Source organism: Dendropsophus ebraccatus, chromosome 7 (assembly GCF_027789765.1).
Source record: "Dendropsophus ebraccatus isolate aDenEbr1 chromosome 7, aDenEbr1.pat, whole genome shotgun sequence".
NCBI classification, from domain to species: Eukaryota; Metazoa; Chordata; class Amphibia; order Anura; family Hylidae; genus Dendropsophus; species Dendropsophus ebraccatus.
Genome location: NC_091460.1, coordinates 1,667,624 through 1,691,530, shown reverse-complemented (window position 1 = coordinate 1,691,530; position 23,907 = coordinate 1,667,624). Strand labels below are relative to the sequence as shown.

General features: G+C 46.8%; 3 protein-coding genes and 1 pseudogene across 3 annotated transcripts in view; 2 read left to right on the top strand and 2 right to left on the bottom strand.

Annotated features, from left to right (window-relative positions):
- LOC138797150 (oocyte zinc finger protein XlCOF22-like) overlaps positions 1-23,907 on the bottom strand; it is a 483,239-nt gene that overhangs the window by 246,584 nt on the left and 212,748 nt on the right. The gene's annotated exons all lie outside the window — the stretch shown is intronic.
- The window catches only part of LOC138797144 (zinc finger protein 271-like), a 91,028-nt pseudogene that overhangs the window by 12,754 nt on the left and 54,367 nt on the right, over positions 1-23,907 (bottom strand).
- Positions 748-23,313, top strand: LOC138797164 (oocyte zinc finger protein XlCOF7.1-like). Its single transcript, XM_069976992.1, has 2 exons — positions 748-865; positions 21,794-23,313. Exons 1-2 carry the CDS (start codon positions 802-804, stop codon positions 23,209-23,211), a joined length of 1,482 nt encoding a protein of 493 aa, XP_069833093.1. The 5' UTR covers positions 748-801; the 3' UTR covers positions 23,212-23,313.
- LOC138797102 (gastrula zinc finger protein XlCGF71.1-like) lies at positions 23,215-23,874 on the top strand (the record flags this gene model as incomplete). The annotated part of the gene is made up of 1 exon (XM_069976904.1): positions 23,215-23,874. A coding segment is annotated over one exon (414 nt), but the record flags the coding sequence as incomplete, so codon positions are not given.

Below are 23,907 nucleotides of genomic sequence, written 5' to 3'. Positions count from 1 at the left end.
GGAGTGGGAGTATGTAGAAGGACACAAGGATCTGTACCGGGGGGAGCAGCCGCTCATGATGGAGGATCAGCCGCCAGATGATAGATGTCCCTGTCCTCTGTATTCCCAGGACTGTACAGACTGGAATTACAATGTCCCAGAGAATCATCAGGTAGATGGCGCTAAATTTGCCACAAAATATAATGATAAGGTGAATGAGCTCAGGGTAATTTTCCATTTCTTTTTTCTCTGTTTAGGATGAAGATCTGATGGATATTAAGGTTGAGGTTATAGATGACATAGAAGAGGAAACAGATTTTTGGTCCTATCAGCAGGGTAAGGAGGGGGAGAATGTTATTGGTTATACTGGAATATCCTCTAATGAGAATCTGTTAACTACTCCTCCTCCTCCTCCCATCCTCCTCCTCGGCTCCTCCTGATGACATGTAGCAGTGTATAATGGATTGTCTCCCTGTGTCTTCCCTACAGATGGAGGCAGTGACAGGAATCCACCAGAGAGGTGTCCCCGTCCTCTGTATTCCCAGGACTGTCCAGAGGGAAATGTCCCAGCAGACAATCAGCAGGTAGATGAGGCTGATGCTATAGCACTATATCTCTATAGCGCCCCCCGGTGCTGGTGGTTGTTGCTCCTGCACTCATAGATGTGATGAGGCTGATAGATACATGTTGCTGGTTTCTTATGTTGATGTGTTAGATTTTCCCTCCTGTCTGCTGGATTGTACTGAATTGTTCTATATGTCCCATCAGGGGGGAGATCAGGTGACTAATATTAAAGTGGAGGATGAAGCAGAAGAAGAGAGGATGAGGGGCGACCCCCCGTGTATGAGTGAGGTGAAGGAGGAGACGCCAGGAGCTGCTATACCAGGTATGGGAGGATAGAATTATACAGGAATATAAGGGGGGGCTGCACCTTTATATGCCGGGCTGTATATATATATATATATATATATATATATATATATATATAATAGCTCGTAAAAATAAAGGGAACACTTATACAACACAATACAACACCAAGTAAATGATACTTCTGTGACATTAGACTGTGCACTCAGGAAGCAGCACTGACTGACACTCACTGTCACCTGCAGCACTGACTGACAATCACTGCCAGGTGGGGAGCACACACCACTTCTCACTACCTAGGCTTTCTGGCTGATGTTTTGGTCACCTTTGAAAGTTGTTGGTACTTTCACACTTGTGGTTACATGAGACGGACTCTACACCCCACACAAGTGGCTCAGGTAGTGCAGCTCATCCAGGATGGCACAGCAAGAAGGTTTGCTGTGTCTGTCAGTGTAGTGTCCAGAGGCTGGAGGCTACCAGGAGACAGGCCAGTACACCAGGAGACGTGGAGGAGGTCGTAGTGTCCCAGAGGCTGGAGGCTACCAGGAGACAGGCCAGTACACCGGGAGACGTGGAGAAGGCCGTAGTGTCCAGAGGCTGGAGGCTACCAGGAGACAGGCCAGTACACCAGGAGACGTGGAGGAAACCGTAGTGTCCAGAGACTTGAGGCCACCAGGAGACAGGCCAGTACATCAGGAGACGTGGAGGAAGCCGTAGTGTCCAGAGGCTGGAGGGGCTACCAGGAGACAGGCCAGTACACCAGGAGACGTGGAGGAAGCCGTAGTGTCCAGAGGCTGGAGGGGCTACCAGGAGACAGGCCAGTACATCAGGAGACGTGGAGGAAGCCGTAGTGTCCAGAGGCTTGAGGCCCTACCAGGAGACAGGCCAGTACATCAGGAGACGTGGAGGAGGCCGTAGTGTCCAGAGGCTGGAGGGGCTACCAGGAGACAGGCCAGTACACCAGGAGATGTGGAGGAAGCCGTAGTGTCCAGAGGCTGGAGGGGCTACCAGGAGACAGGCCAGTACACCGGGAGACGTGGAGGAGGTCGTAGTGTCCAGAGGCTGGAGGCTACCAGGAGACAGGCCAGTACACCGGGAGACGTGGAGGAAGCTGTAGTGTCCAGAGGCTGGAGGGGCTACCAGGAGACAGGCCAGAACACCAGGAGACGTGGAGGAGGCCGTAGTGTCCAGAGACTGGAGGCTACCAGGAGACAGGCCAGTACACCAGGAGACGTGGAGGAGGCCGTAGTGTCCAGAGGCTGGAGGGGCTACCAGGAGACAGGCCAGTACACCAGGAGACGTGGAGGAGGCCGTAGTGTCCAGAGGCTGGAGGCTACCAGGAGACAGGCCAGTACACCAGGAGACATGGAGGAGGCCGTAGTGTCCAGAGACTGGAGGCTACCAGGAGACAGGCCAGTACACCAGGAGACGTGGAGGAGGCCGTAGTGTCCAGAGGCTGGAGGCTACCAGGAGACAGGCCAGTACACCAGGAGACATGGAGGAGGCCGTAGGAGGCAACAACGCAGCAGAAGGACCGCTACCTCCGCCTCTGTGTAAGGAGGAACAGGAGGAGCACTGCCAGAGCCCTGCACAGCTCTTCATGTGCTGCCAGAGGTACCGAGACCCTCCAAGCCTTTGTGAGACCATATGCTGGTGCGGTTGGGGTTCCTCCTAATGCAGGACAATGGTAGACCTCATGTGGCTGGAGTGTGGCAGCAGTTCCTACAAGATGGAGGCAGTAAAGCTATGGACTGGCCGCCCAGTGAGGTGTCAGTCAATATATCACTAGCACTATGTGGTATACTTGGATGCAGCAAAGTCCTTGGGGTCTTTCTATCATTCAGAATCCCCTCTTTCTGACCCTCAGGGGACACACTACATATTTCTGTCTCTTTGTCCCCAATCTCAGCCTTACATCAGCTCCAGGATTTCTTCTTCACTCTCCCACACCATAGGCAGCAACTGACTGGGCAGATCTCCATGACAACCACAGCCACTTCCTGTTTCCTGTTGGTGATGATGCAGAAACCTATCTTCTATATGAAGTATCAAAACTGCAATCTCAGCATACAGATAGGCTTTTAGGAGTCCAAACCATGCCAGAAATTACATATATTAAGGCTTTACAACTGAGAAAATTATTTACATTCACATGCAATACTACATATGTACAGTGTATGGGCAGTTTGCTGCCACCTACTGACCAAAGTTATTATTGCAGAATATATGACACATAGCAAATAACTGCACATTCTTACATGCTACCCACTAAAATGTTGGTGTTCCGACAATTCTACTAAATAAACTCGTCTGTTGCATAGCGTTGAGGGGGAATACCTGCCGTGGAGCGCTCCGATTGGCGGATGCCTGCAGCACTGGTGTAGGAATTGCATCCACATCCTCCCGAGGTGGTAACGCACTTTCTGGGATATCATTTATCACAGGACATGTCTCCTCAGTCTGCACAGGAGGCGTAGTGAACAGCCACCACTCTGTGTCCTTTGGACGCACTGGGTCTGAATTTCTTTGCTGAACATCTCCAGTGTTATCAAGTAAGGACCGACCTTCTGAAAGACATGGTTTGAGCATGTTTCGGTGTGATCTTCTAGTCGGTCTATCAGAGTCTTTTACTTGGGCAAGAACCAGTACTTTGTCACCTGGTAACAATGGTAGTCTGCAACTTCTCAATGACCACCTGTTGAATGGTCCTCAGTTTGTCTCGGTGCTCCACTCTCAAGAGCCAGCTGTTCTAGACACCTCATTGGAAGGAGGGTTTCAGCAACTTCTTGTCCTGGACGCCTGAACAACGGCATGTCTGGAGTATAGCCTGTAGTGTTGAGAACTTTGTAAAGTGGTCAGTCGTCACAAGGCAGTATTGATGACCACTCACCGACTGTCCGATCAAGATGTAATCGATCATCAGAAACTCTAATTGCGTAGATGTTGAATCAGTTGAATTGGTGCTTTCTACTCAGGAGGCTTTGCCAGCTCGCATGCTCTACTCTTGTGGCACACATCACAAACAATCTGCTCCAACTAGGGACAGAATACAAGTCTCTGCACCCACTTGTATGTTTTTTCTGCTCCAAAGTGGGCACCCTTCTCATGTCCTCCGAGAACCACTCTTCGGGCAAAAGCACCAGGTATTACTATCTGCCACTTCTGTTCAAGATCCGTAGGCAGGAACACCCTCCGGTACATGTCCCCATTTCAGATTCTCAGCCGATCCCATAGATGCAACAGCTTCCATCCATCTGAAGACAAATGACTTCGCACTTTAAACTTGGGCCAGGTCTCAGTTTCAGCCCAATGTTTAATCTTCTGTAAGTCCGGATCATCATTCTGCACTTGGGCCCATTCTTCTTCAGTCTTCCCTAGTAGCACTGTGCTACCAGTAGCCACCCCACTCGAGCTTGCCACAGGTGACTGTCGAGGTACTTGACCAAGATCAGGTATTTCAGTCCCTTCATCCTCTTCATGAACTTCTCCAATGGTCACATCACAGGTAACTCTAGTGCATCAGCATTGGCATTGTCTTTACCGGCACGATATTTGATGGTAAAGTTATATTATACTTCGCCAGTCTAGCCATCCACCTCTGCTTCAGGGCACAAAGTTTTGCGTTCTGCAGGTGGGCCAATGGATTATTGTCTGTTTTTACTAGGATATATGCCCCAGTCAGATATCCTGATAATTTCTCTGTCATAGCCCAGACCAGAGCCAACAACTCGAGCTTGAAGGAGCTATAATTCTCCGTATTTCGTTCAGAGTCCTGTAAGGACCGACTAGCATACGTAATAACTCATTCCTGGCCTTCCTGTTCTTGGGCTAGCACAGCTCCCGACCCGTGCAAACTTCCATCAGTATATAGTATGAATGGTTTGTCATATTGTGGGAATGCCAAGATGGGGGAACTAATCAGGGATTGTTTTAGTTTCTCAAATGCTTGTTGCTGTGGCAGCTCCCATGATATGGGGCATGTCTTCGGACCCCGTGAAGTCCCTCTCAAGAGTTCGTGTAGTGGTCCAGCAATCTTTGCAAATCCTTTTATAAATCTTCTGTAGTAACCGGACAGCCCCAGAAACGCTCTTCCTTCCCGAAGTGTCTTAGGCTGTGGCCACTTGCTCACGGCCTCCACCTTACTATTGGCAGGACGAACTCCTTCAGCTGATACCACGTCCCAGATATTCTATACTAGTTTGGAAGAGGTGGCACTTTCTTGGTTTGATTTTAAGGCCATGGCCACGGAGCCTACTTAGCACTTGCCGTAGTCTCCTCAAATGTTCTTCAAATGTGGGTGCATGTACTATCACGTCATCCAGGTAGATCAGAATAGACTCAAAGTTCAATTCACCGAGGCAGTGTTCCATCAGACGTTGAAATGTTCCCGGAGCATTTGTTAGCCCAAAGGGCATCCTGTTGCATTCATATAGCCCCATTGGTAGAATAAAGGATGTTTTCTGTCTATCCTTCTCTGCAACAGGTACTTGCCAGTAGCCACTCGCTCGGTCTAGGGTTGAGAAATACTTGGCATGCTGTAGGACTGTCAGTGACTCTTCAATCCTTGGCAGGGGAAAGGCATCCTTTACTGTGGCTGCATTCAACTTACGATAGTCCACACAAAACCTCAGGGACCCATCTTTTTTTTGCCCCCAAACCACTGGTGCAGCCCACGGGCTTTGACTTTCCTTCACCACACCACTGTCTATCATCTGAGACAACCTAGCCTTCACCTCATGGTAAAGAGTAGGTGGGATCTGCCGATATCTTTCTCGAATCGGGGGAGTACCCCCAGTAGGTATTTCGTGCTCAATAGCCATTGTGCACCCAAAGTCTTCCTCACACGGAGAGAAAGTGGATTCAAATTCCCACAGCACTGCTTCAATCTTTTCCATTTTATCAGTGGTGAATTGGCTTGCATCAATCTCCATTTCCTCTACAATCCGCCTGCCATTCCACTCAGGTGAGGGTTCCTCTTCAGCAATCTGGTCCACTGCCAAGGTCCAGTTTTCACCTTTCACAGACCTTGGGGCTAACTGATTACCTGCGATTGTCTCTCCTTGCAGCATGTACAACTCAGCCACCTTCTCTCCAGCATGGAAAGTAACTTCATGATGGTGTACATTGATACACCGGACTAGCACGTGTCTATCTGCCACTGTCAGAATAGTTCTGGCGATCACTGGGCTTCAGCTGGCTTCTGACGAGCCCAGGGGTTCTATTACCACATCTATCCCATTTAACTTCCAGTGCCCTCCAATAGACATACGCACAATCTTCACAGTACAATGCAGGTAGTTCCATATGGAGCATAGACTGCTCCAATGGGTTTTCCCGCAGGAGTGCTTTTACGAATACCACATGTTATGATCAGCCTCTGGAATGCTCTCTGGGTAGGCTTATGGGAAGTTGTCTTCCTCCAATAACCTGGGCCCTCTTTTGTAAACATGAGTCGATCTAGTTCTTGAAAATATTCATTCCCAATACAACTGGGGCCCCATCTCGAGCTGGCTTCTCTGACATCTTGTCCGCATAGCTTGATCTTCAACCAAGCCACTCCAAACACAGGTATAGCAGTCTGGTTTACTGCTGTCAGTTTGATCAAAGTGTCCTTGTCAGGTTTCATCAGATGGACGAAATTTCTCTCAAAGAATTTCATGGGCATTGTTGTTACTTCCGATCCTGTGTCTATGAGACATTTCACCACTTGTCCTTCAATCAACACTTCTAAGTAGGGGCTTTCAGCCATAAGATCCTGAAAGTCATCAGGGGCATTCCAGCACCTTATTTTTCCCGTGGTTTGCCCCACTACCACGGAGGTTCCTCTTTAACGGCGGCTGTTCTTGATTTGAGTCCTTGCTTGGACATTGCCAGGAGATGTGACCTCTTTTTCGGCAAATCCATCACTGGGGAACCCTTACCATTATTAGTAGGACCCCCACTCTGTCCAGCTGTAGGTGGAGTTGGACCAGGTCGATGCATGCGGAAGTTTTCTGCTACAGCCTCCATAAGGGCTCGATATGGCGTGAAAGCCTCAGGAGAAGCACCCCCTTCTCAGAGAACAGAGTTAACTGATGCTTGTACCTGTGCCAACTGTCTCTGAATGTCTTCCACTTTCAAGTACTTTCACTGCCTCTCGCAGATGTCCTCTGACCTCCTGCAGCCTGCATCCTCACAGTGTAAGCTCCATATTCCTCTTTATATCTGGCCACTGCCTCAGCTTGTATCTTTTGGAACCATAACGTAGCATCCACCAGGACACGTTCCTTGAGGGCCTGACGAGGAGGAGGACTTCTCAATCCGAGGATGATCTGGTCCCGGAGGATCTGTTCTCCATTTCCAAGTACGTTAGCACCACTGGCCTCTCTTTTCTGCACATGTGACCATATCTCCTGGAGGGCATTAGCAAATTGGGGACTAGTCTCATCTTCATGCTGGAAGCAAGTGAAGAAGTGGGATCGATGGCTACCAGTACTCGATGTTTCTCCATAAATCGACTCAAGAATTAAGATAATAGATTCCAATGTCTTTCTTTCTTCCTCAGGACGCAGCATGAGGCCATGTTCACATGGCGTATGAGACCGGCCGTTTCGTGACCTGGCCAGGTCATGGAACGGCCGGTCTCTGCAAAGGTCATGCCGGATGATCTTTCGGCCCGTAGAGCTCTGATGCGGGCGCATCAGCGCGCGCCCGCATCAGAACTCCTCATAGCACACAATGAAGCAAGCGTCTGGAGCCGCTTGCTTCATTGTGTGAACTGACCTGTTTTTTTTGCAGAAAACGGATGTCAGTTCTTTGTGGCACCCCTTGGGATCCCGGCCGGAGTGTATACAATGTGTATACACTCCGGACGGAATCCCATAGAAGAACATACAACGTGTTTCAGCGTACAAAGTACAGCCGTTGTTGCCGATGGCAACGCTGTGTGAACATAACCTTATAGTGAGTCTGGCATCCCCCTTTCAGGGTGTTTAGTACCACATCTGATTGTAGATCAGGACCCAAATTATATAACCTGAGGGTGCTGTTAAGGTGTGTGGCCCAGTCTTCTTGTAGCATATTCTGTCCATCAAATCTTGCAAGCTGATTCTAGATAGTTCCTGCAGGCAAACACACGATCGAAGCTACTCCCACAGCAGGAGGGGTGACTTGGGCCACAGTCTGAGCCTCCCCAGACCCTATTGGGTTCTGCATGGCTATCAATGTACCCTGCTCGCAGCGCCAAATGTAAGAGGGACAAGGGCTGGGCCTACAGGATCAGCAGGTACACGATGCCACACAGACACAAACAGCATTTTTGTTCCCAGTAAAAAGATTTAACAAGTAAACTGATAAAGAGAGAACTGTGAATCTATGCAATACAGTAATAACAGAAACAACTGCACAGTAATATAACACTGCATATAAGAACAAACAAACAATTTACCCTTTTGTTCCTAAAGTCTCTTAAACCGATAGGAGAAGCGAGTCTTCTTTATAACAATCTCTTTGAGATTGGCCTCTTGTTGGGGTGCACCCTAAGTATTTCGCAATACTATTTGTAATCCAATAGTAACTTGTAATCCTGAGGTAAATGCAGTCTTCCCTTTATAAAGACTGTGATCCAGTTCCCCACAGTGACCAGTCTCTTAAAGTCTCTTTAAAGGGAATCTGTCAGCACCTATTTTGGTTCTGAGGTGCTGACAGTGTGATGAAGGTGTGTGTCTCCTAGTGTGGTGGGTTACCTTTCTTTTTCAGATCAGTGCTGTACTTTGTCAGATCGGTGCTGTACTTTGTCAGATCGGTGCTGTAGTTTGTCAGATCGGTGCTGTAGTTTGTCAGATCGGTGCTGTACTTTGTCAGATCGGTGCTGTAGTTTGTCAGATCGGTGCTGTACTTTGTCAGATCGGTGCTGTAGTTTGTCAGATCGGTGCTGTAGTTTGTCAGATCGGTGCTGTACTTTGTCAGATCGGTGCTGTAGTTTGTCAGATCGGTGCTGTAGTTTGTCAGATCGGTGCTGTAGTTTGTCAGATCGGTGCTGTAGTTTGTCAGATCGGTGCTGTACTTTGTCAGATCGGTGCTGTAGTTTGTCTACCTCCCATCTTGTCTAGATGATTCATGGCGCGCGTCCCCCGGCCTCCTGACAACGTCATCTGTAGCTTCCTGGTTCTGTGTACTGCACGCAATCCCACAGCCTGACTCGCGCATGCGCCGTAGTGTGTCAGAGCGGAGCAGGCGCACTGAGGGCCAAAGCCTATGCCCTCAATGGCTTGGCTCAATGCTGCTCCGACGCACCACTGGGTGTGGATCAGGCCACGGGAGCGCGTGCAGTACACAGAACCAGGAAGCTACAGATGACGTCGCCAGGAGGTCGGGGGACGCGCGCCATGAATATTCAAGACAAGCTGTGAGAAATTAGTGGTGAGGCGGGCCAAAGTGCGGCAGGAAACATCACTACTCCCCCTCTTTGACAGTTGTGAAGACAAAGTACAGCACTGATTTGAAAAAGAAACGTAACCCACCACACTAGGAGACACAGACCTTCATCACACTGTCAGCACCTCAGAACCAGAATAGGTGCTTACAGATTCTCTTTAATGATGGTGTCAGTCACTATATCACCAGCACTGTGTGATATACATGTTCGGGTATGTTCACATCTCGTTTTTAGTCGCACGTCGGGCTACACGGCAGAAATCAGTGAAAAAAGAATGCTGCCTTGCAGCCTGACGTGCGGCCGACTGCCACATTGACTTTAATGAGCAGGACGGAGTCATTATGTGACAATGTTCTGCTCATTTGCTGGATGTACACGGCTTTTGTGCAGGACTCAAAAGCGTAGTCGACCACGCTTTTGGGTCCTGCACAAAAGCCGTGTACATCCAGCAAATGAGCAGAACATTGTCATCACACATATCCTTATGTAGATAAGTCTCTTTACTGATGAGGTGCCAGTCACTATATCCCCAGCACTGTGTGATGTTATACATATAGTCTCTGTAATGGGGGTCAGTCACTATATCCCCAGCACTGTGTGATGTTATACATATAGTCTCTGTAATGGGGGGGGGGGGGTCACTATATCCCCAGCGCTGTGTGATGTTATACATATAGTCTCTGTAATGGGGGTCAGTCACTATATCCCCAGTGCTGTGTGATGTTATACATATAGTCTCTGTAATGGGGGTCACTATATCCCCAGCACTGTGTGATGTTATACATATAGTCTCTGTAATGGGGGTCAGTCACTATATCCCCAGCGCTGTGTGATGTTATACATATAGTCTCTGTAATGGGGGTCAGTCACTATATCCCCAGCGCTGTGTGATGTTATACATATAGTCTCTGTAATGGGGGTCACTATATCACTAGCACTGTGTGATGTTATACATATAGTCTCTGTAATGGGGGGGTCACTGTATCCCCAGCTCGGTGTGATGTTATACATATAGTCTCTGTAATGGGGGTCAGTCACTATATCCCCAGCGCTGTGTGATGTTATACATATAGTCTCTGTAATGGGGGTCACTATATCCCCAGCGCTGTGTGATGTTATACATATAGTCTCTGTAATGGGGGTCAGTCACTATATCCCCAGCACTGTGTGATGTTATACATATAGTCTCTGTAATGGGGGGGTCACTATATCCCCAGCGCTGTGTGATGTTATACATATAGTCTCTGTAATGGGGGGGTCACTATATCCCCAGCGCTGTGTGATGTTATACATATAGTCTCTGTAATGGGGGGGGTCACTATATCCCCAGCACTGTGTGATGTTATACATATAGTCTCTGTAATGGGGGTCAGTCACTATATCCCCAGCACTGTGTGATGTTATACATATAGTCTCTGTAATGGGGGTCAGTCACTATATCCCCAGCGCTGTGTGATGTTATACATATAGTCTCTGTAATGGGGGGGTCACTATATCCCCAGCACTGTGTGATGTTATACATATATACTCTGTAATGGGGGTCAGTCACTATATCCCCAGCACTGTGTGATGTTATACATATAGTCTCTGTAATGGGGGGGTCACTATATCCCCAGCACTGTGTGATGTTATACATATAGTCTCTGTAATGGGGGTCAGTCACTATATCCCCAGCGCTGTGTGATGTTATACATATAGTCTCTGTAATGGGGGTCAGTCACTATATCCCCAGCACTGTGTGATGTTATACATATAGTCTCTGTAATGGGGGTCAGTCACTATATCCCCAGCGCTGTGTGATGTTATACATATAGTCTCTGTAATGGGGGTCACTATATCCCCAGCGCTGTGTGATGTTATACATATAGTCTCTGTAATGGGGGTCAGTCACTATATCCCCAGCACTGTGTGATGTTATACATATAGTCTCTGTAATGGGGGTCAGTCACTATATCCCCAGCGCTGTGTGATGTTATACATATAGTCTCTGTAATGGGGGTCACTATATCCCCAGCGCTGTGTGATGTTATACATATAGTCTCTGTAATGGGGGTCAGTCACTATATCCCCAGCGCTGTGTGATGTTATACATATAGGGCCACATGTATCATCCGGCGGACGGATGATTTTTGGCGGAAAGTGCCGATTTGCGTATTATTTTATACGCAAATGGCCGATTTGCGAATAAAATAATCGCAAATCGGCACTTTCCGCCGAGTACGCCAGGGGGCGGAAAGTAGGCGGGAAGTGGGCGGAACGGAGGGCGCGGACTCAGAGTCCGCGCGATTTATCATCCGTTCCGCCCAATTCTACGCCGAAAACCTACTCCAGTCCTCAGCTGGCGTAGGTTTTCGGCGGTGCGCACCGGCGCGCACAGGATTTATGTACAGGCAGTCCGCCTCTACATAAATCCCCGTACCGCCGGAGCTGCGGGGGCATTTTTAAGTCCGGCGTAAAAAACGCCGGACTTAATAAATGCCTCCCATAGTCTCTGTAATGGGGGTCAGTCACTATATCCCCAGCACTGTGTGATGTTATACATATAGTCTCTGTAATGGGGGTCACTATATCCCCAGCACTGTGTGATGTTATACATATAGTCTCTGTAATGGGGGTCACTATATCCCCAGCGCTGTGTGATGTTATACATATAGTCTCTGTAATGGGGGTCACTATATCCCCAGCGCTGTGTGATGTTATACATATAGTCTCTGTAATGGGGATCAGTCACTATATCCCCAGCGCTGTGTGATGTTATACATATAGTCTCTGTAATGGGGGGGTCACTATATCCCCAGCGCTGTGTGATGTTATACATATAGTCTCTGTAATGAGGGTCAGTCACTATATCCCCAGCACTGTGTGATGTTATACATATAGTCTCTGTAATGGGGGTCAGTCACTATATCCCCAGCGCTGTGTGATGTTATACATATAGTCTCTGTAATGGGGGTCAGTCACTATATCCCCAGCGCTGTGTGATGTTATACATATAGTCTCTGTAATGGGGGGGTCACTATATCCCCAGCGCTGTGTGATGTTATACATATAGTCTCTGTAATGGGGGTCAGTCACTATATCCCCAGCACTGTGTGATGTTATACATATAGTCTCTGTAATGGGGGTCACTATATCCCCAGCACTGTGTGATGTTATACATATAGTCTCTGTAATGGGGGTCAGTCACTATATCCCCAGCGCTGTGTGATGTTATACATATAGTCTCTGTAATGGGGGTCAGTCACTATATCCCCAGCGCTGTGTGATGTTATACATATAGTCTCTGTAATGGGGGTCAGTCACTATATCCCCAGCGCTGTGTGATGTTATACATATAGTCTCTGTAATGGGGGTCAGTCACTATATCCCCAGCGCTGTGTGATGTTATGCATATAGTCTCTGTAATGGGGGGGTCACTATATCCCCAGCGCTGTGTGATGTTATACATATAGTCTCTGTAATGGGGGGGTCACTATATCCCCAGCGCTGTGTGATGTTATACATATAGTCTCTGTAATGGGGGGGTCACTATATCCCCAGCGCTGTGTGATGTTATACATATAGTCTCTGTAATGGGGGTCAGTCACTATATCCCAGCACTGTGTGATGTTATACGTATAGTCTCTGTAATGGGGGTCAGTCACTATATCCCCAGCGCTGTGTGATGTTATACATATAGTCTCTGTAATGGGGGTCACTATATCCCCAGCGCTGTGTGATGTTATACATATAGTCTCTGTAATGGGGGTCACTATATCCCCAGCGCTGTGTGATGTTATACATATAGTCTCTGTAATGGGGGTCACTATATCCCCAGCACTGTGTGATGTTATACATATAGTCTCTGTAATGGGGGGGTCACTATATCCCCAGCGCTGTGTGATGTTATACATATAGTCTCTGTAATGGGGGTCAGTCACTATATCCCCAGCGCTGTGTGATGTTATACATATAGTCTCTGTAATGGGGGTCAGTCACTATATCCCCAGCGCTGTGTGATGTTATACATATAGTCTCTGTAATGGGGGGTCAGTCACTATATCCCCAGCGCTGTGTGATGTTATACATATAGTCTCTGTAATGGGGGTCAGTCACTATATCCCCAGCGCTGTGTGATGTTATACATATAGTCTCTGTAATGGGGGTCACTATATCCCCAGCGCTGTGTGATGTTATACATATAGTCTCTGTAATGGGGGTCAGTCACTATATCCCCAGCACTGTGTGATGTTATACATATAGTCTCTGTAATGGGGGTCAGTCACTATATCCCCAGCGCTGTGTGATGTTATACATATAGTCTCTGTAATGGGGGTCACTATATCCCCAGCACTGTGTGATGTTATACATATAGTCTCTGTAATGGGGGTCAGTCACTATATCCCCAGCGCTGTGTGATGTTATACATATAGTCTCTGTAATGGGGGTCACTATATCCCCAGCGCTGTGTGATGTTATACATATAGTCTCTGTAATGGGGGGGTCACTATATCCCCAGCGCTGTGTGATGTTATACATATAGTCTCTGTAATGGGGGGGTCACTATATCCCCAGCGCTGTGTGATGTTATACATATAGTCTCTGTAATGGGGGTCACTATATCCCCAGCGCTGTGTGATGTTATACATATAGTCTCTGTAATGGGGGTCACTATATCCCCAGCACTGTGTGATGTTATACATATAGTCTCTGTAATGGGGGTCAGTCACTATATCCCCAGCACTGTGTGATGTTATACATATAGTCTCTGTAATGGGGGTCAGTCACTATATCCCCATAGCTGTGTGATGTTATACATATAGTCTCTGTAATGGGGGTCAGTCACTATATCCCCAGCGCTGTGTGATGTTATACATATAGTCTCTGTAATGGGGGGGTCACTATATCCCCAGCGCTGTGTGATGTTATACATATAGTCTCTGTAATGGGGGGGTCACTATATCCCCAGCGCTGTGTGATGTTATACATATAGTCTCTGTAATGGGGGTCACTATATCCCCAGCGCTGTGTGATGTTATACATATAGTCTCTGTAATGGGGGTCACTATATCCCCAGCACTGTGTGATGTTATACATATAGTCTCTGTAATGGGGGTCAGTCACTATATCCCCAGCACTGTGTGATGTTATACATATAGTCTCTGTAATGGGGGTCAGTCACTATATCCCCATAGCTGTGTGATGTTATACATATAGTCTCTGTAATGGGGGTCAGTCACTATATCCCCAGCGCTGTGTGATGTTATACATATAGTCTCTGTAATGGGGGGGTCACTATATCCCCAGCGCTGTGTGATGTTATACATATAGTCTCTGTAATGGGGGTCAGTCACTATATCCCCAGCACTGTGTGATGTTATACATATAGTCTCTGTAATGGGGGTCACTATATCCCCAGCACTGTGTGATGTTATACATATAGTCTCTGTAATGGGGGGTCACTATATCCCCAGCACTGTGTGATGTTATACATATAGTCTCTGTAATGGGGGTCAGTCACTATATCCCCAGCACTGTGTGATGTTATACATATAGTCTCTGTAATGGGGGTCAGTCACTATATCCCCAGCGCTGTGTGATGTTATACATATAGTCTCTGTAATGGGGGGGTCACTATATCCCCAGCGCTGTGTGATGTTATACATATAGTCTCTGTAATGGGGGTCACTATACCCCCTGCGCTGTGTGATGTTATACATATAAGTCTCTGTAATGGGGGTCACTATATCCCCAGCACTGTGTGATGTTATACATATAGTCTCTGTAATGGGGGGGTCACTATATCCCCAGCGCTGTGTGATGTTATACATATAGTCTCTGTAATGGGGGTCAGTCACTATATCCCCAGCGCTGTGTGATGTTATACATATAGTCTCTGTAATGGGGGGGTCACTATATCCCCAGCGCTGTGTGATGTTATACGTATAGTCTCTGTAATGGGGGGGGGTCACTATATCCCCAGCGCTGTGTGATGTTATACATATAGTCTCTGTAATGGGGGGGTCAGTCACTATATCCCCAGCGCTGTGTGATGTTATACATATAGTCTCTGTAATGGGGGGGTCACTATATCCCCAGCACTGTGTGATGTTATACATATAGTCTCTGTAATGGGGGTCAGTCACTATATCCCCAGCGCTGTGTGATGTTATACATATAGTCTCTGTAATGGGGGGGTCACTATATCCCCAGCGCTGTGTGATGTTATACATATAGTCTCTGTAATGGGGGTCAGTCACTATATCCCCAGCGCTGTGTGATGTTATACATATAGTCTCTGTAATGGGGGTCAGTCACTATATCCCCAGCGCTGTGTGATGTTATACATATAGTCTCTGTAATGGGGGTCACTATATCCCCAGCGCTGTGTGATGTTATACATATAGTCTCTGTAATGGGGGGTCACTATATCCCCAGCGCTGTGTGATGTTATACATATAGTCTCTGTAATGGGGTCAGTCACTATATCCCCAGCACTGTGTGATGTTATACATATAGTCTCTGTAATGGGGGTCAGTCACTATATCCCCAGCGCTGTGTGATGTTATACATATAGTCTCTGTAATGGGGGTCAGTCACTATATCCCCAGCGCTGTGTGATGTTATACATATAGTCTCTGTAATGGGGGGGTCACTATATCCCCAGCGCTGTGTGATGTTATACATATAGTCTCTGTAATGGGGGTCAGTCACTATATCCCCAGCACTGTGTGATGTTATACATATAGTCTCTGTAATGGGGGTCACTATATCCCCAGCACTGTGTGATGTTATACATATAGTCTCTGTAATGGGGGTCAGTCACTATATCCCCAGCGCTGTGTGATGTTATACATATAGTCTCTGTAATGGGGGTCAGTCACTATATCCCCAGCGCTGTGTGATGTTATACATATAGTCTCTGTAATGGGGGTCAGTCACTATATCCCCAGCGCTGTGTGATGTTATACATATAGTCTCTGTAATGGGGGTCAGTCACTATATCCCCAGCGCTGTGTGATGTTATGCATATAGTCTCTGTAATGGGGGGGTCACTATATCCCCAGCGCTGTGTGATGTTATACATATAGTCTCTGTAATGGGGGGGTCACTATATCCCCAGCGCTGTGTGATGTTATACATATAGTCTCTGTAATGGGGGGGTCACTATATCCCCAGCGCTGTGTGATGTTATACATATAGTCTCTGTAATGGGGGTCAGTCACTATATCCCAGCACTGTGTGATGTTATACGTATAGTCTCTGTAATGGGGGTCAGTCACTATATCCCCAGCGCTGTGTGATGTTATACATATAGTCTCTGTAATGGGGGTCACTATATCCCCAGCGCTGTGTGATGTTATACATATAGTCTCTGTAATGGGGGTCACTATATCCCCAGCGCTGTGTGATGTTATACATATAGTCTCTGTAATGGGGGTCACTATATCCCCAGCACTGTGTGATGTTATACATATAGTCTCTGTAATGGGGGGGTCACTATATCCCCAGCGCTGTGTGATGTTATACATATAGTCTCTGTAATGGGGGTCAGTCACTATATCCCCAGCGCTGTGTGATGTTATACATATAGTCTCTGTAATGGGGGTCAGTCACTATATCCCCAGCGCTGTGTGATGTTATACATATAGTCTCTGTAATGGGGGTCAGTCACTATATCCCCAGCGCTGTGTGATGTTATACATATAGTCTCTGTAATGGGGGTCAGTCACTATATCCCCAGCGCTGTGTGATGTTATACATATAGTCTCTGTAATGGGGGTCACTATATCCCCAGCGCTGTGTGATGTTATACATATAGTCTCTGTAATGGGGGTCAGTCACTATATCCCCAGCACTGTGTGATGTTATACATATAGTCTCTGTAATGGGGGTCAGTCACTATATCCCCAGCGCTGTGTGATGTTATACATATAGTCTCTGTAATGGGGGTCACTATATCCCCAGCACTGTGTGATGTTATACATATAGTCTCTGTAATGGGGGTCACTATATCCCCAGCACTGTGTGATGTTATACATATAGTCTCTGTAATGGGGGTCAGTCACTATATCCCCAGCACTGTGTGATGTTATACATATAGTCTCTGTAATGGGGGTCAGTCACTATATCCCCATAGCTGTGTGATGTTATACATATAGTCTCTGTAATGGGGGTCAGTCACTATATCCCCAGCGCTGTGTGATGTTATACATATAGTCTCTGTAATGGGGGGGTCACTATATCCCCAGCGCTGTGTGATGTTATACATATAGTCTCTGTAATGGGGGTCAGTCACTATATCCCCAGCACTGTGTGATGTTATACATATAGTCTCTGTAATGGGGGTCACTATATCCCCAGCACTGTGTGATGTTATACATATAGTCTCTGTAATGGGGGGGTCACTATATCCCCAGCACTGTGTGATGTTATACATATAGTCTCTGTAATGGGGGTCAGTCACTATATCCCCAGCACTGTGTGATGTTATACATATAGTCTCTGTAATGGGGGTCAGTCACTATATCCCCAGCGCTGTGTGATGTTATACATATAGTCTCTGTAATGGGGGGGTCACTATATCCCCAGCGCTGTGTGATGTTATACATATAGTCTCTGTAATGGGGGTCACTATACCCCCTGCGCTGTGTGATGTTATACATATAAGTCTCTGTAATGGGGGTCACTATATCCCCAGCACTGTGTGATGTTATACATATAGTCTCTGTAATGGGGGGTCACTATATCCCCAGCGCTGTGTGATGTTATACATATAGTCTCTGTAATGGGGGTCAGTCACTATATCCCCAGCGCTGTGTGATGTTATACATATAGTCTCTGTAATGGGGGGGTCACTATATCCCCAGCGCTGTGTGATGTTATACGTATAGTCTCTGTAATGGGGGGGGGGTCACTATATCCCCAGCGCTGTGTGATGTTATACATATAGTCTCTGTAATGGGGGGGTCAGTCACTATATCCCCAGCGCTGTGTGATGTTATACATATAGTCTCTGTAATGGGGGGGTCACTATATCCCCAGCACTGTGTGATGTTATACATATAGTCTCTGTAATGGGGGTCAGTCACTATATCCCCAGCGCTGTGTGATGTTATACATATAGTCTCTGTAATGGGGGGGTCACTATATCCCCAGCGCTGTGTGATGTTATACGTATAGTCTCTGTAATGGGGGGGGGGTCACTATATCCCCAGCGCTGTGTGATGTTATACATATAGTCTCTGTAATGGGGGTCAGTCACTATATCCCCAGCGCTGTGTGATGTTATACATATATACTCTGTAATGGGGGTCACTATATCCCCAGCGCTGTGTGATGTTATACATATAGTCTCTGTAATGGGGGTCACTATATCCCCAGCGCTGTGTGATGTTATACATATAGTCTCTGTAATGGGGGTCACTATATCCCCAGCGCTGTGTGATGTTATACATATAGTCTCTGTAATGGGGGTCAGTCACTATATCCCCAGCGCTGTGTGATGTTATACATATAGTCTCTGTAATGGGGGTCACTATATCCCCAGCGCTGTGTGATGTTATACATATAGTCTCTGTAATGGGGGTCACTATATCCCCAGCACTGTGTGATGTTATACATATAGTCTCTGTAATAATGGGGGTCAGTCACTATATCCCCAGCACTGTGTGATGTTATACATATAGTCTCTGTAATGGGGGTCAGTCACTATATCCCCAGCGCTGTGTGATGTTATACGTATAGTCTCTGTAATGGGGGTCAGTCACTATATCCCCAGCGCTGTGTGATGTTATACATATAGTCTCTGTAATGGGGGTCAGTCACTATATCCCCAGCGCTGTGTGATGTTATACATATAGTCTCTGTAATGGGGGGGGTCACTATATCCCCAGCGCTGTGTGATGTTATACATATAGTCTCTGTAATGGGGGTCACTATATCCCCAGCGCTGTGTGATGTTATACGTATAGTCTCTGTAATGGGGGGGGGGTCACTATATCCCCAGCGCTGTGTGATGTTATACATATAGTCTCTGTAATGGGGGTCAGTCACTATATCCCCAGCGCAGTGTGATGTTATACATATAGTCTCTGTAATGGGGGGGTCACTATATCCCCAGCGCTGTGTGATGTTATACATATAGTCTCTGTAATGGGGGTCACTATATCCCCAGCGCTGTGTGATGTTATACATATAGTCTCTGTAATGGGGGTCAGTCACTATATCCCCAGCGCTGTGTGATGTTATACATATAGTCTCTGTAATGTGGGTCACTATATCCCCAGCGCTGTGTGATGTTATACATATAGTCTCTGTAATGGGGGTCACTATATCCCCAGCGCTGTGTGATGTTATACATATAGTCTCTGTAATGGGGGTCACTATATCCCCAGCACTGTGTGATGTTATACGTATAGTCTCTGTAATGGGGGGGTCACTATATCCCCAGCGCTGTGTGATGTTATACGTATAGTCTCTGTAATGGGGGGGTCACTATATCCCCAGCACTGTGTGATGTTATACATATAGTCTCTATAATGGGGGTCACTATATCCCCAGCGCTGTGTGATGTTATACATATAGTCTCTGTAATGGGGGGGTCACTATATCCCCAGCGCTGTGTGATGTTATACGTATAGTCTCTGTAATGGGGGGGGTCACTATATCCCCAGCGCTGTGTGATGTTATACATATAGTCTCTGTAATGGGGGTCAGTCACTATATCCCCAGCGCTGTGTGATGTTATACATATAGTCTCTGTAATGGGGGGGTCACTATATCCCCAGCGCTGTGTGATGTTATACATATAGTCTCTGTAATGGGGGTCACTATATCCCCAGCGCTGTGTGATGTTATACATATAGTCTCTGTAATGGGGGTCAGTCACTATATCCCCAGCGCTGTGTGATGTTATACATATAGTCTCTGTAATGTGGGTCACTATATCCCCAGCGCTGTGTGATGTTATACATATAGTCTCTGTAATGGGGGTCACTATATCCCCAGCGCTGTGTGATGTTATACGTATAGTCTCTGTAATGGGGGGGGTCACTATATCCCCAGCGCTGTGTGATGTTATACATATAGTCTCTGTAATGGGGGTCACTATATCCCCAGCGCTGTGTGATGTTATACGTATAGTCTCTGTAATGGGGGGGTCACTATATCCCCAGCACTGTGTGATGTTATACATATAGTCTCTATAATGGGGGTCACTATATCACTAGCACTGTGATGTATACTTGGATACAGCACTCACATCTCCTTGGGGTCTTTCTATCATTCAGAATCCCCTCTTTCTGACCCTCAGGGGACACACTACATATTTCTGTCTCTTTGTCCCCAATCTCAGCCTTACATCAGCTCCAGGATTTCTTCCTCACTCTCCCACACCATAGGCAGCAACTGACTGGGCAGATCTCCATGACAACCACAGCCACTTCCTGTTTCCTGTTGGTGATGATGCAGAAACCTATCTTCTATATGAAGTATCACAACTGCAATCTCAGCATACAGATAGGCCCCGCGTCTCCCCTCGCGTTCCCGTCAGCCTCGTGTCTCCCCTCGTGTTCCCGGCAGCCGCGCGTCTCCCCTCATGTTCCCGGCGGCCCTGTGTCTCTCTCGTGTTCCCGATGCAGGCAGCGTCTCCCCTCGCGTCCCCGTCAGCCTCGTGTCTCCCCTTGTGTTCCCATCCCTGCGTCTCCCCTCGTGTTCCCGGCGGCCCTGTGTCTCTCTCGTGTTCCCGGCAGCCGCGCGTCTCCCCTCGCGTTCCCGTCAGCCTTGTGTCTCCCCTCGTGTTCCCGGCAGCCGCGCGTCTCCCCTCGTGTTCCTGGCGGCCCCGCGTCTCCCCTCGTGTTCCCGGCGGCCCTGTGTCTCTCTCGTGTTCCCGATGCAGGCAGCGTCTCCCCTCACGTCCCCGTCAGCCTCGTGTCTCCCCTTGTGTTCCCATCCCTGCGTCTCCCCTCGTGTTCCCGGCAGCCGCGCGTCTCCTCTCGCGTTCCCGGTGCAGGCAGCGTGATGCACAGTCTGTACCAGAAGTCTCTGAAGCCTCTTCCATCCTCCCAAACCTCTACTGACTGGCCGGGAGAGCTTTGGGGACCTCGGGGCAGGCAGAGTGTCTGCAACACGCTGCCTGCGCCTGCTGATCAGTGTAAGCGGAGCTCTGTGTGAGACAGACTCTTCCAGCAGAGTTACCATGGCAGACACAGAGGCTTCAAAGGGTCTCCTGCTGTCACAGCAACCTCTCGGCCCCCCACTTTTATGTCCAGTGGGGGCACCTCTTATGTTCCTCCTGCCTTGATGGACATTAATCTCAGAGCCTAAAGGCTTAAGCTGCCGGGATGAGACTGAATTCTGCTCCCAATAGCTGTAGCCGCCGGGCGTTAGGTGTAAGATACAGCCAGCATCCACCACCTGTATGTACAGCGACAGCTGAGCCGCCACAACGGGATCTGTCAGGGTTCAGGGAGAATATTCTGTGACACTTTATAGGGCTGGAAACATTTTGTGGCATTTTTGGTGCAAAATATTTCATTTTATTCTCTTTAGTCTCTGAAGAAACCGAAAATCCCGGTAATATCTCTGAGGAGAACATTGTGTTACTGCTGAATTATAAAGAAGATGATGAAGGTGGGGAGCAGCGCTCCTCAGGAGAAGCCCTCCTCCCCCTTACTGTACATCCAGGACGTCACACTACAGATCTATCATATAATCCTCCTGACCATGAGGAACCTTCTCCTGACCACTCACACACCGCAACCACAGGGACGGAGCAGAGAGAGGGGAAAAGGTTTCAATGTGATGTATGTGGAAAACGGTTTGCAAGTAATTCCGGACTTTTTACCCACAGAAAAACTCACACAGGAGAGAAACTATATCCATGTACTCATTGTGGGAAATGCTTTATATATAAATCGTATCTAGTTGCACATGAAAGAAGTCACACAGGAGAGAGACCATTTTCATGTTCAGAATGTGGAAAATGTTTTACACACAAATCACAACTTGTTACACATGAGAGAAGTCACACAGGGGAAAAGCCATTTTTATGTTCAGAATGTGGGAAGTGTTTTTTTTCTAAGGTTTGTCTAAAACAACATCTGAGAAGTCACACCGGAGAGAAGCCATATTCATGTTCTGAATGTGGAAAATGTTTTATAAATAAATCTGATCTTGTTATACATGAGAGAATCCACACAGGAGAGAAGACACATTTATGTTCAGAGTGTGGGAAATGTTTTTCTACTAAAGGCTATCTAAAAAGACACATAAGATGTCACACAGGGGAGAAGCCATATTCATGTTCACATTGTGGAAAATGTTTTACACAAAAATCCCATCTTGTTACACATGAGAGAAGTCACACAGGGGAAAAACCATTTTCATGTTTAGAATGTGGAAAATGTTTCCTAGATAAATCAAATCTTGTTAGTCATGAGAGAAGTCACACACGAGTGAAATCACACTGCTGTCCAGAATGTGGGAAATGTTTTACAGATATTTCACGTCTTGCTGCTCATAAGAGAGTGCACACAAAGAAGTCATTTTCATGTTCAGAATGTGAGAAATGTTTTCTAAGTAAATCATCTCTTGATAGACATAAAATAATTCACACGGAAGTGAAGCCACATTCATGTTTAGAATGTGGGAAATGTTTTAGATATAAATATCACCTTGTTAGACATGAGCGATGTCACACAGAAGAGAAGCCATATTCATGTTCAGAATGTGGGAAATGTTTTAAAGATAAATCAAGCTTTGTTAGACATGAGAGAAGTCACACAGGAGAGAAGCCATATTCATGTCTAGAATGTGGGAAATGTTTTCTATATAAGTTTCGCCTTGTTAACCATGAGAGAAGTCACACAGGAGAGAACCTGTATTCGTGTCCAGAATGTGGAAAAGGTTTTACATGCAAATCAGACCTAGTCAGACATGGAAGAATTCACACAGGCGAGAATCTATAGTACTGTCCAGAATGCGGGAAATGTTTTACAGATATATCATTTCTTGCTGCTCATAAGAGAGTGCACACAAAGAAGTCATTTTCATGTTCAGAATGTGAGAAATGTTTTCTAAGTAAATCATCTCTTGATAGACATAAAATAATTCACACGGAAGTGAAGCCACATTCATGTTTAGAATGTGGGAAATGTTTTAGATATAAATATCACCTTGTTAGACATGAGCGATGTCACACAGAAGAGAAGCCATATTCATGTCCAGAATGTGGGAAATGTTTTCTATATAAGTTTCGCCTTGTTAACCATGAGAGAAGTCACACAGGAGAGAACCTGTATTTGTGTCCAGAATGTGGAAAAGGTTTTACATGCAAATCAGACCTAGTCAGACATGGAAGAATTCACACAGGCGAGAATCTATAGTACTATCCAGAATGCGGGAAATGTTTTATAGATATATCATTTCTTGCTGTTCATAAGAGAATGCACACAAAGAATGCATATTCCTGTCCAGAATGTGGGAAATGTTTTTTTTAACTAAAGTCAGTCTAAAATGGGAATATGGATAGATTCTCAGAATGGGAATGGTCTTTCATTTATTTCCTTGGTTTTTGTTTCATAGTATAATTTGAGGAAGATTTTTTATCTCTCGCACGCTCTCGCTACCTGTTTGGGGGGGAGGAGGGGGAGTTGGATGATTGA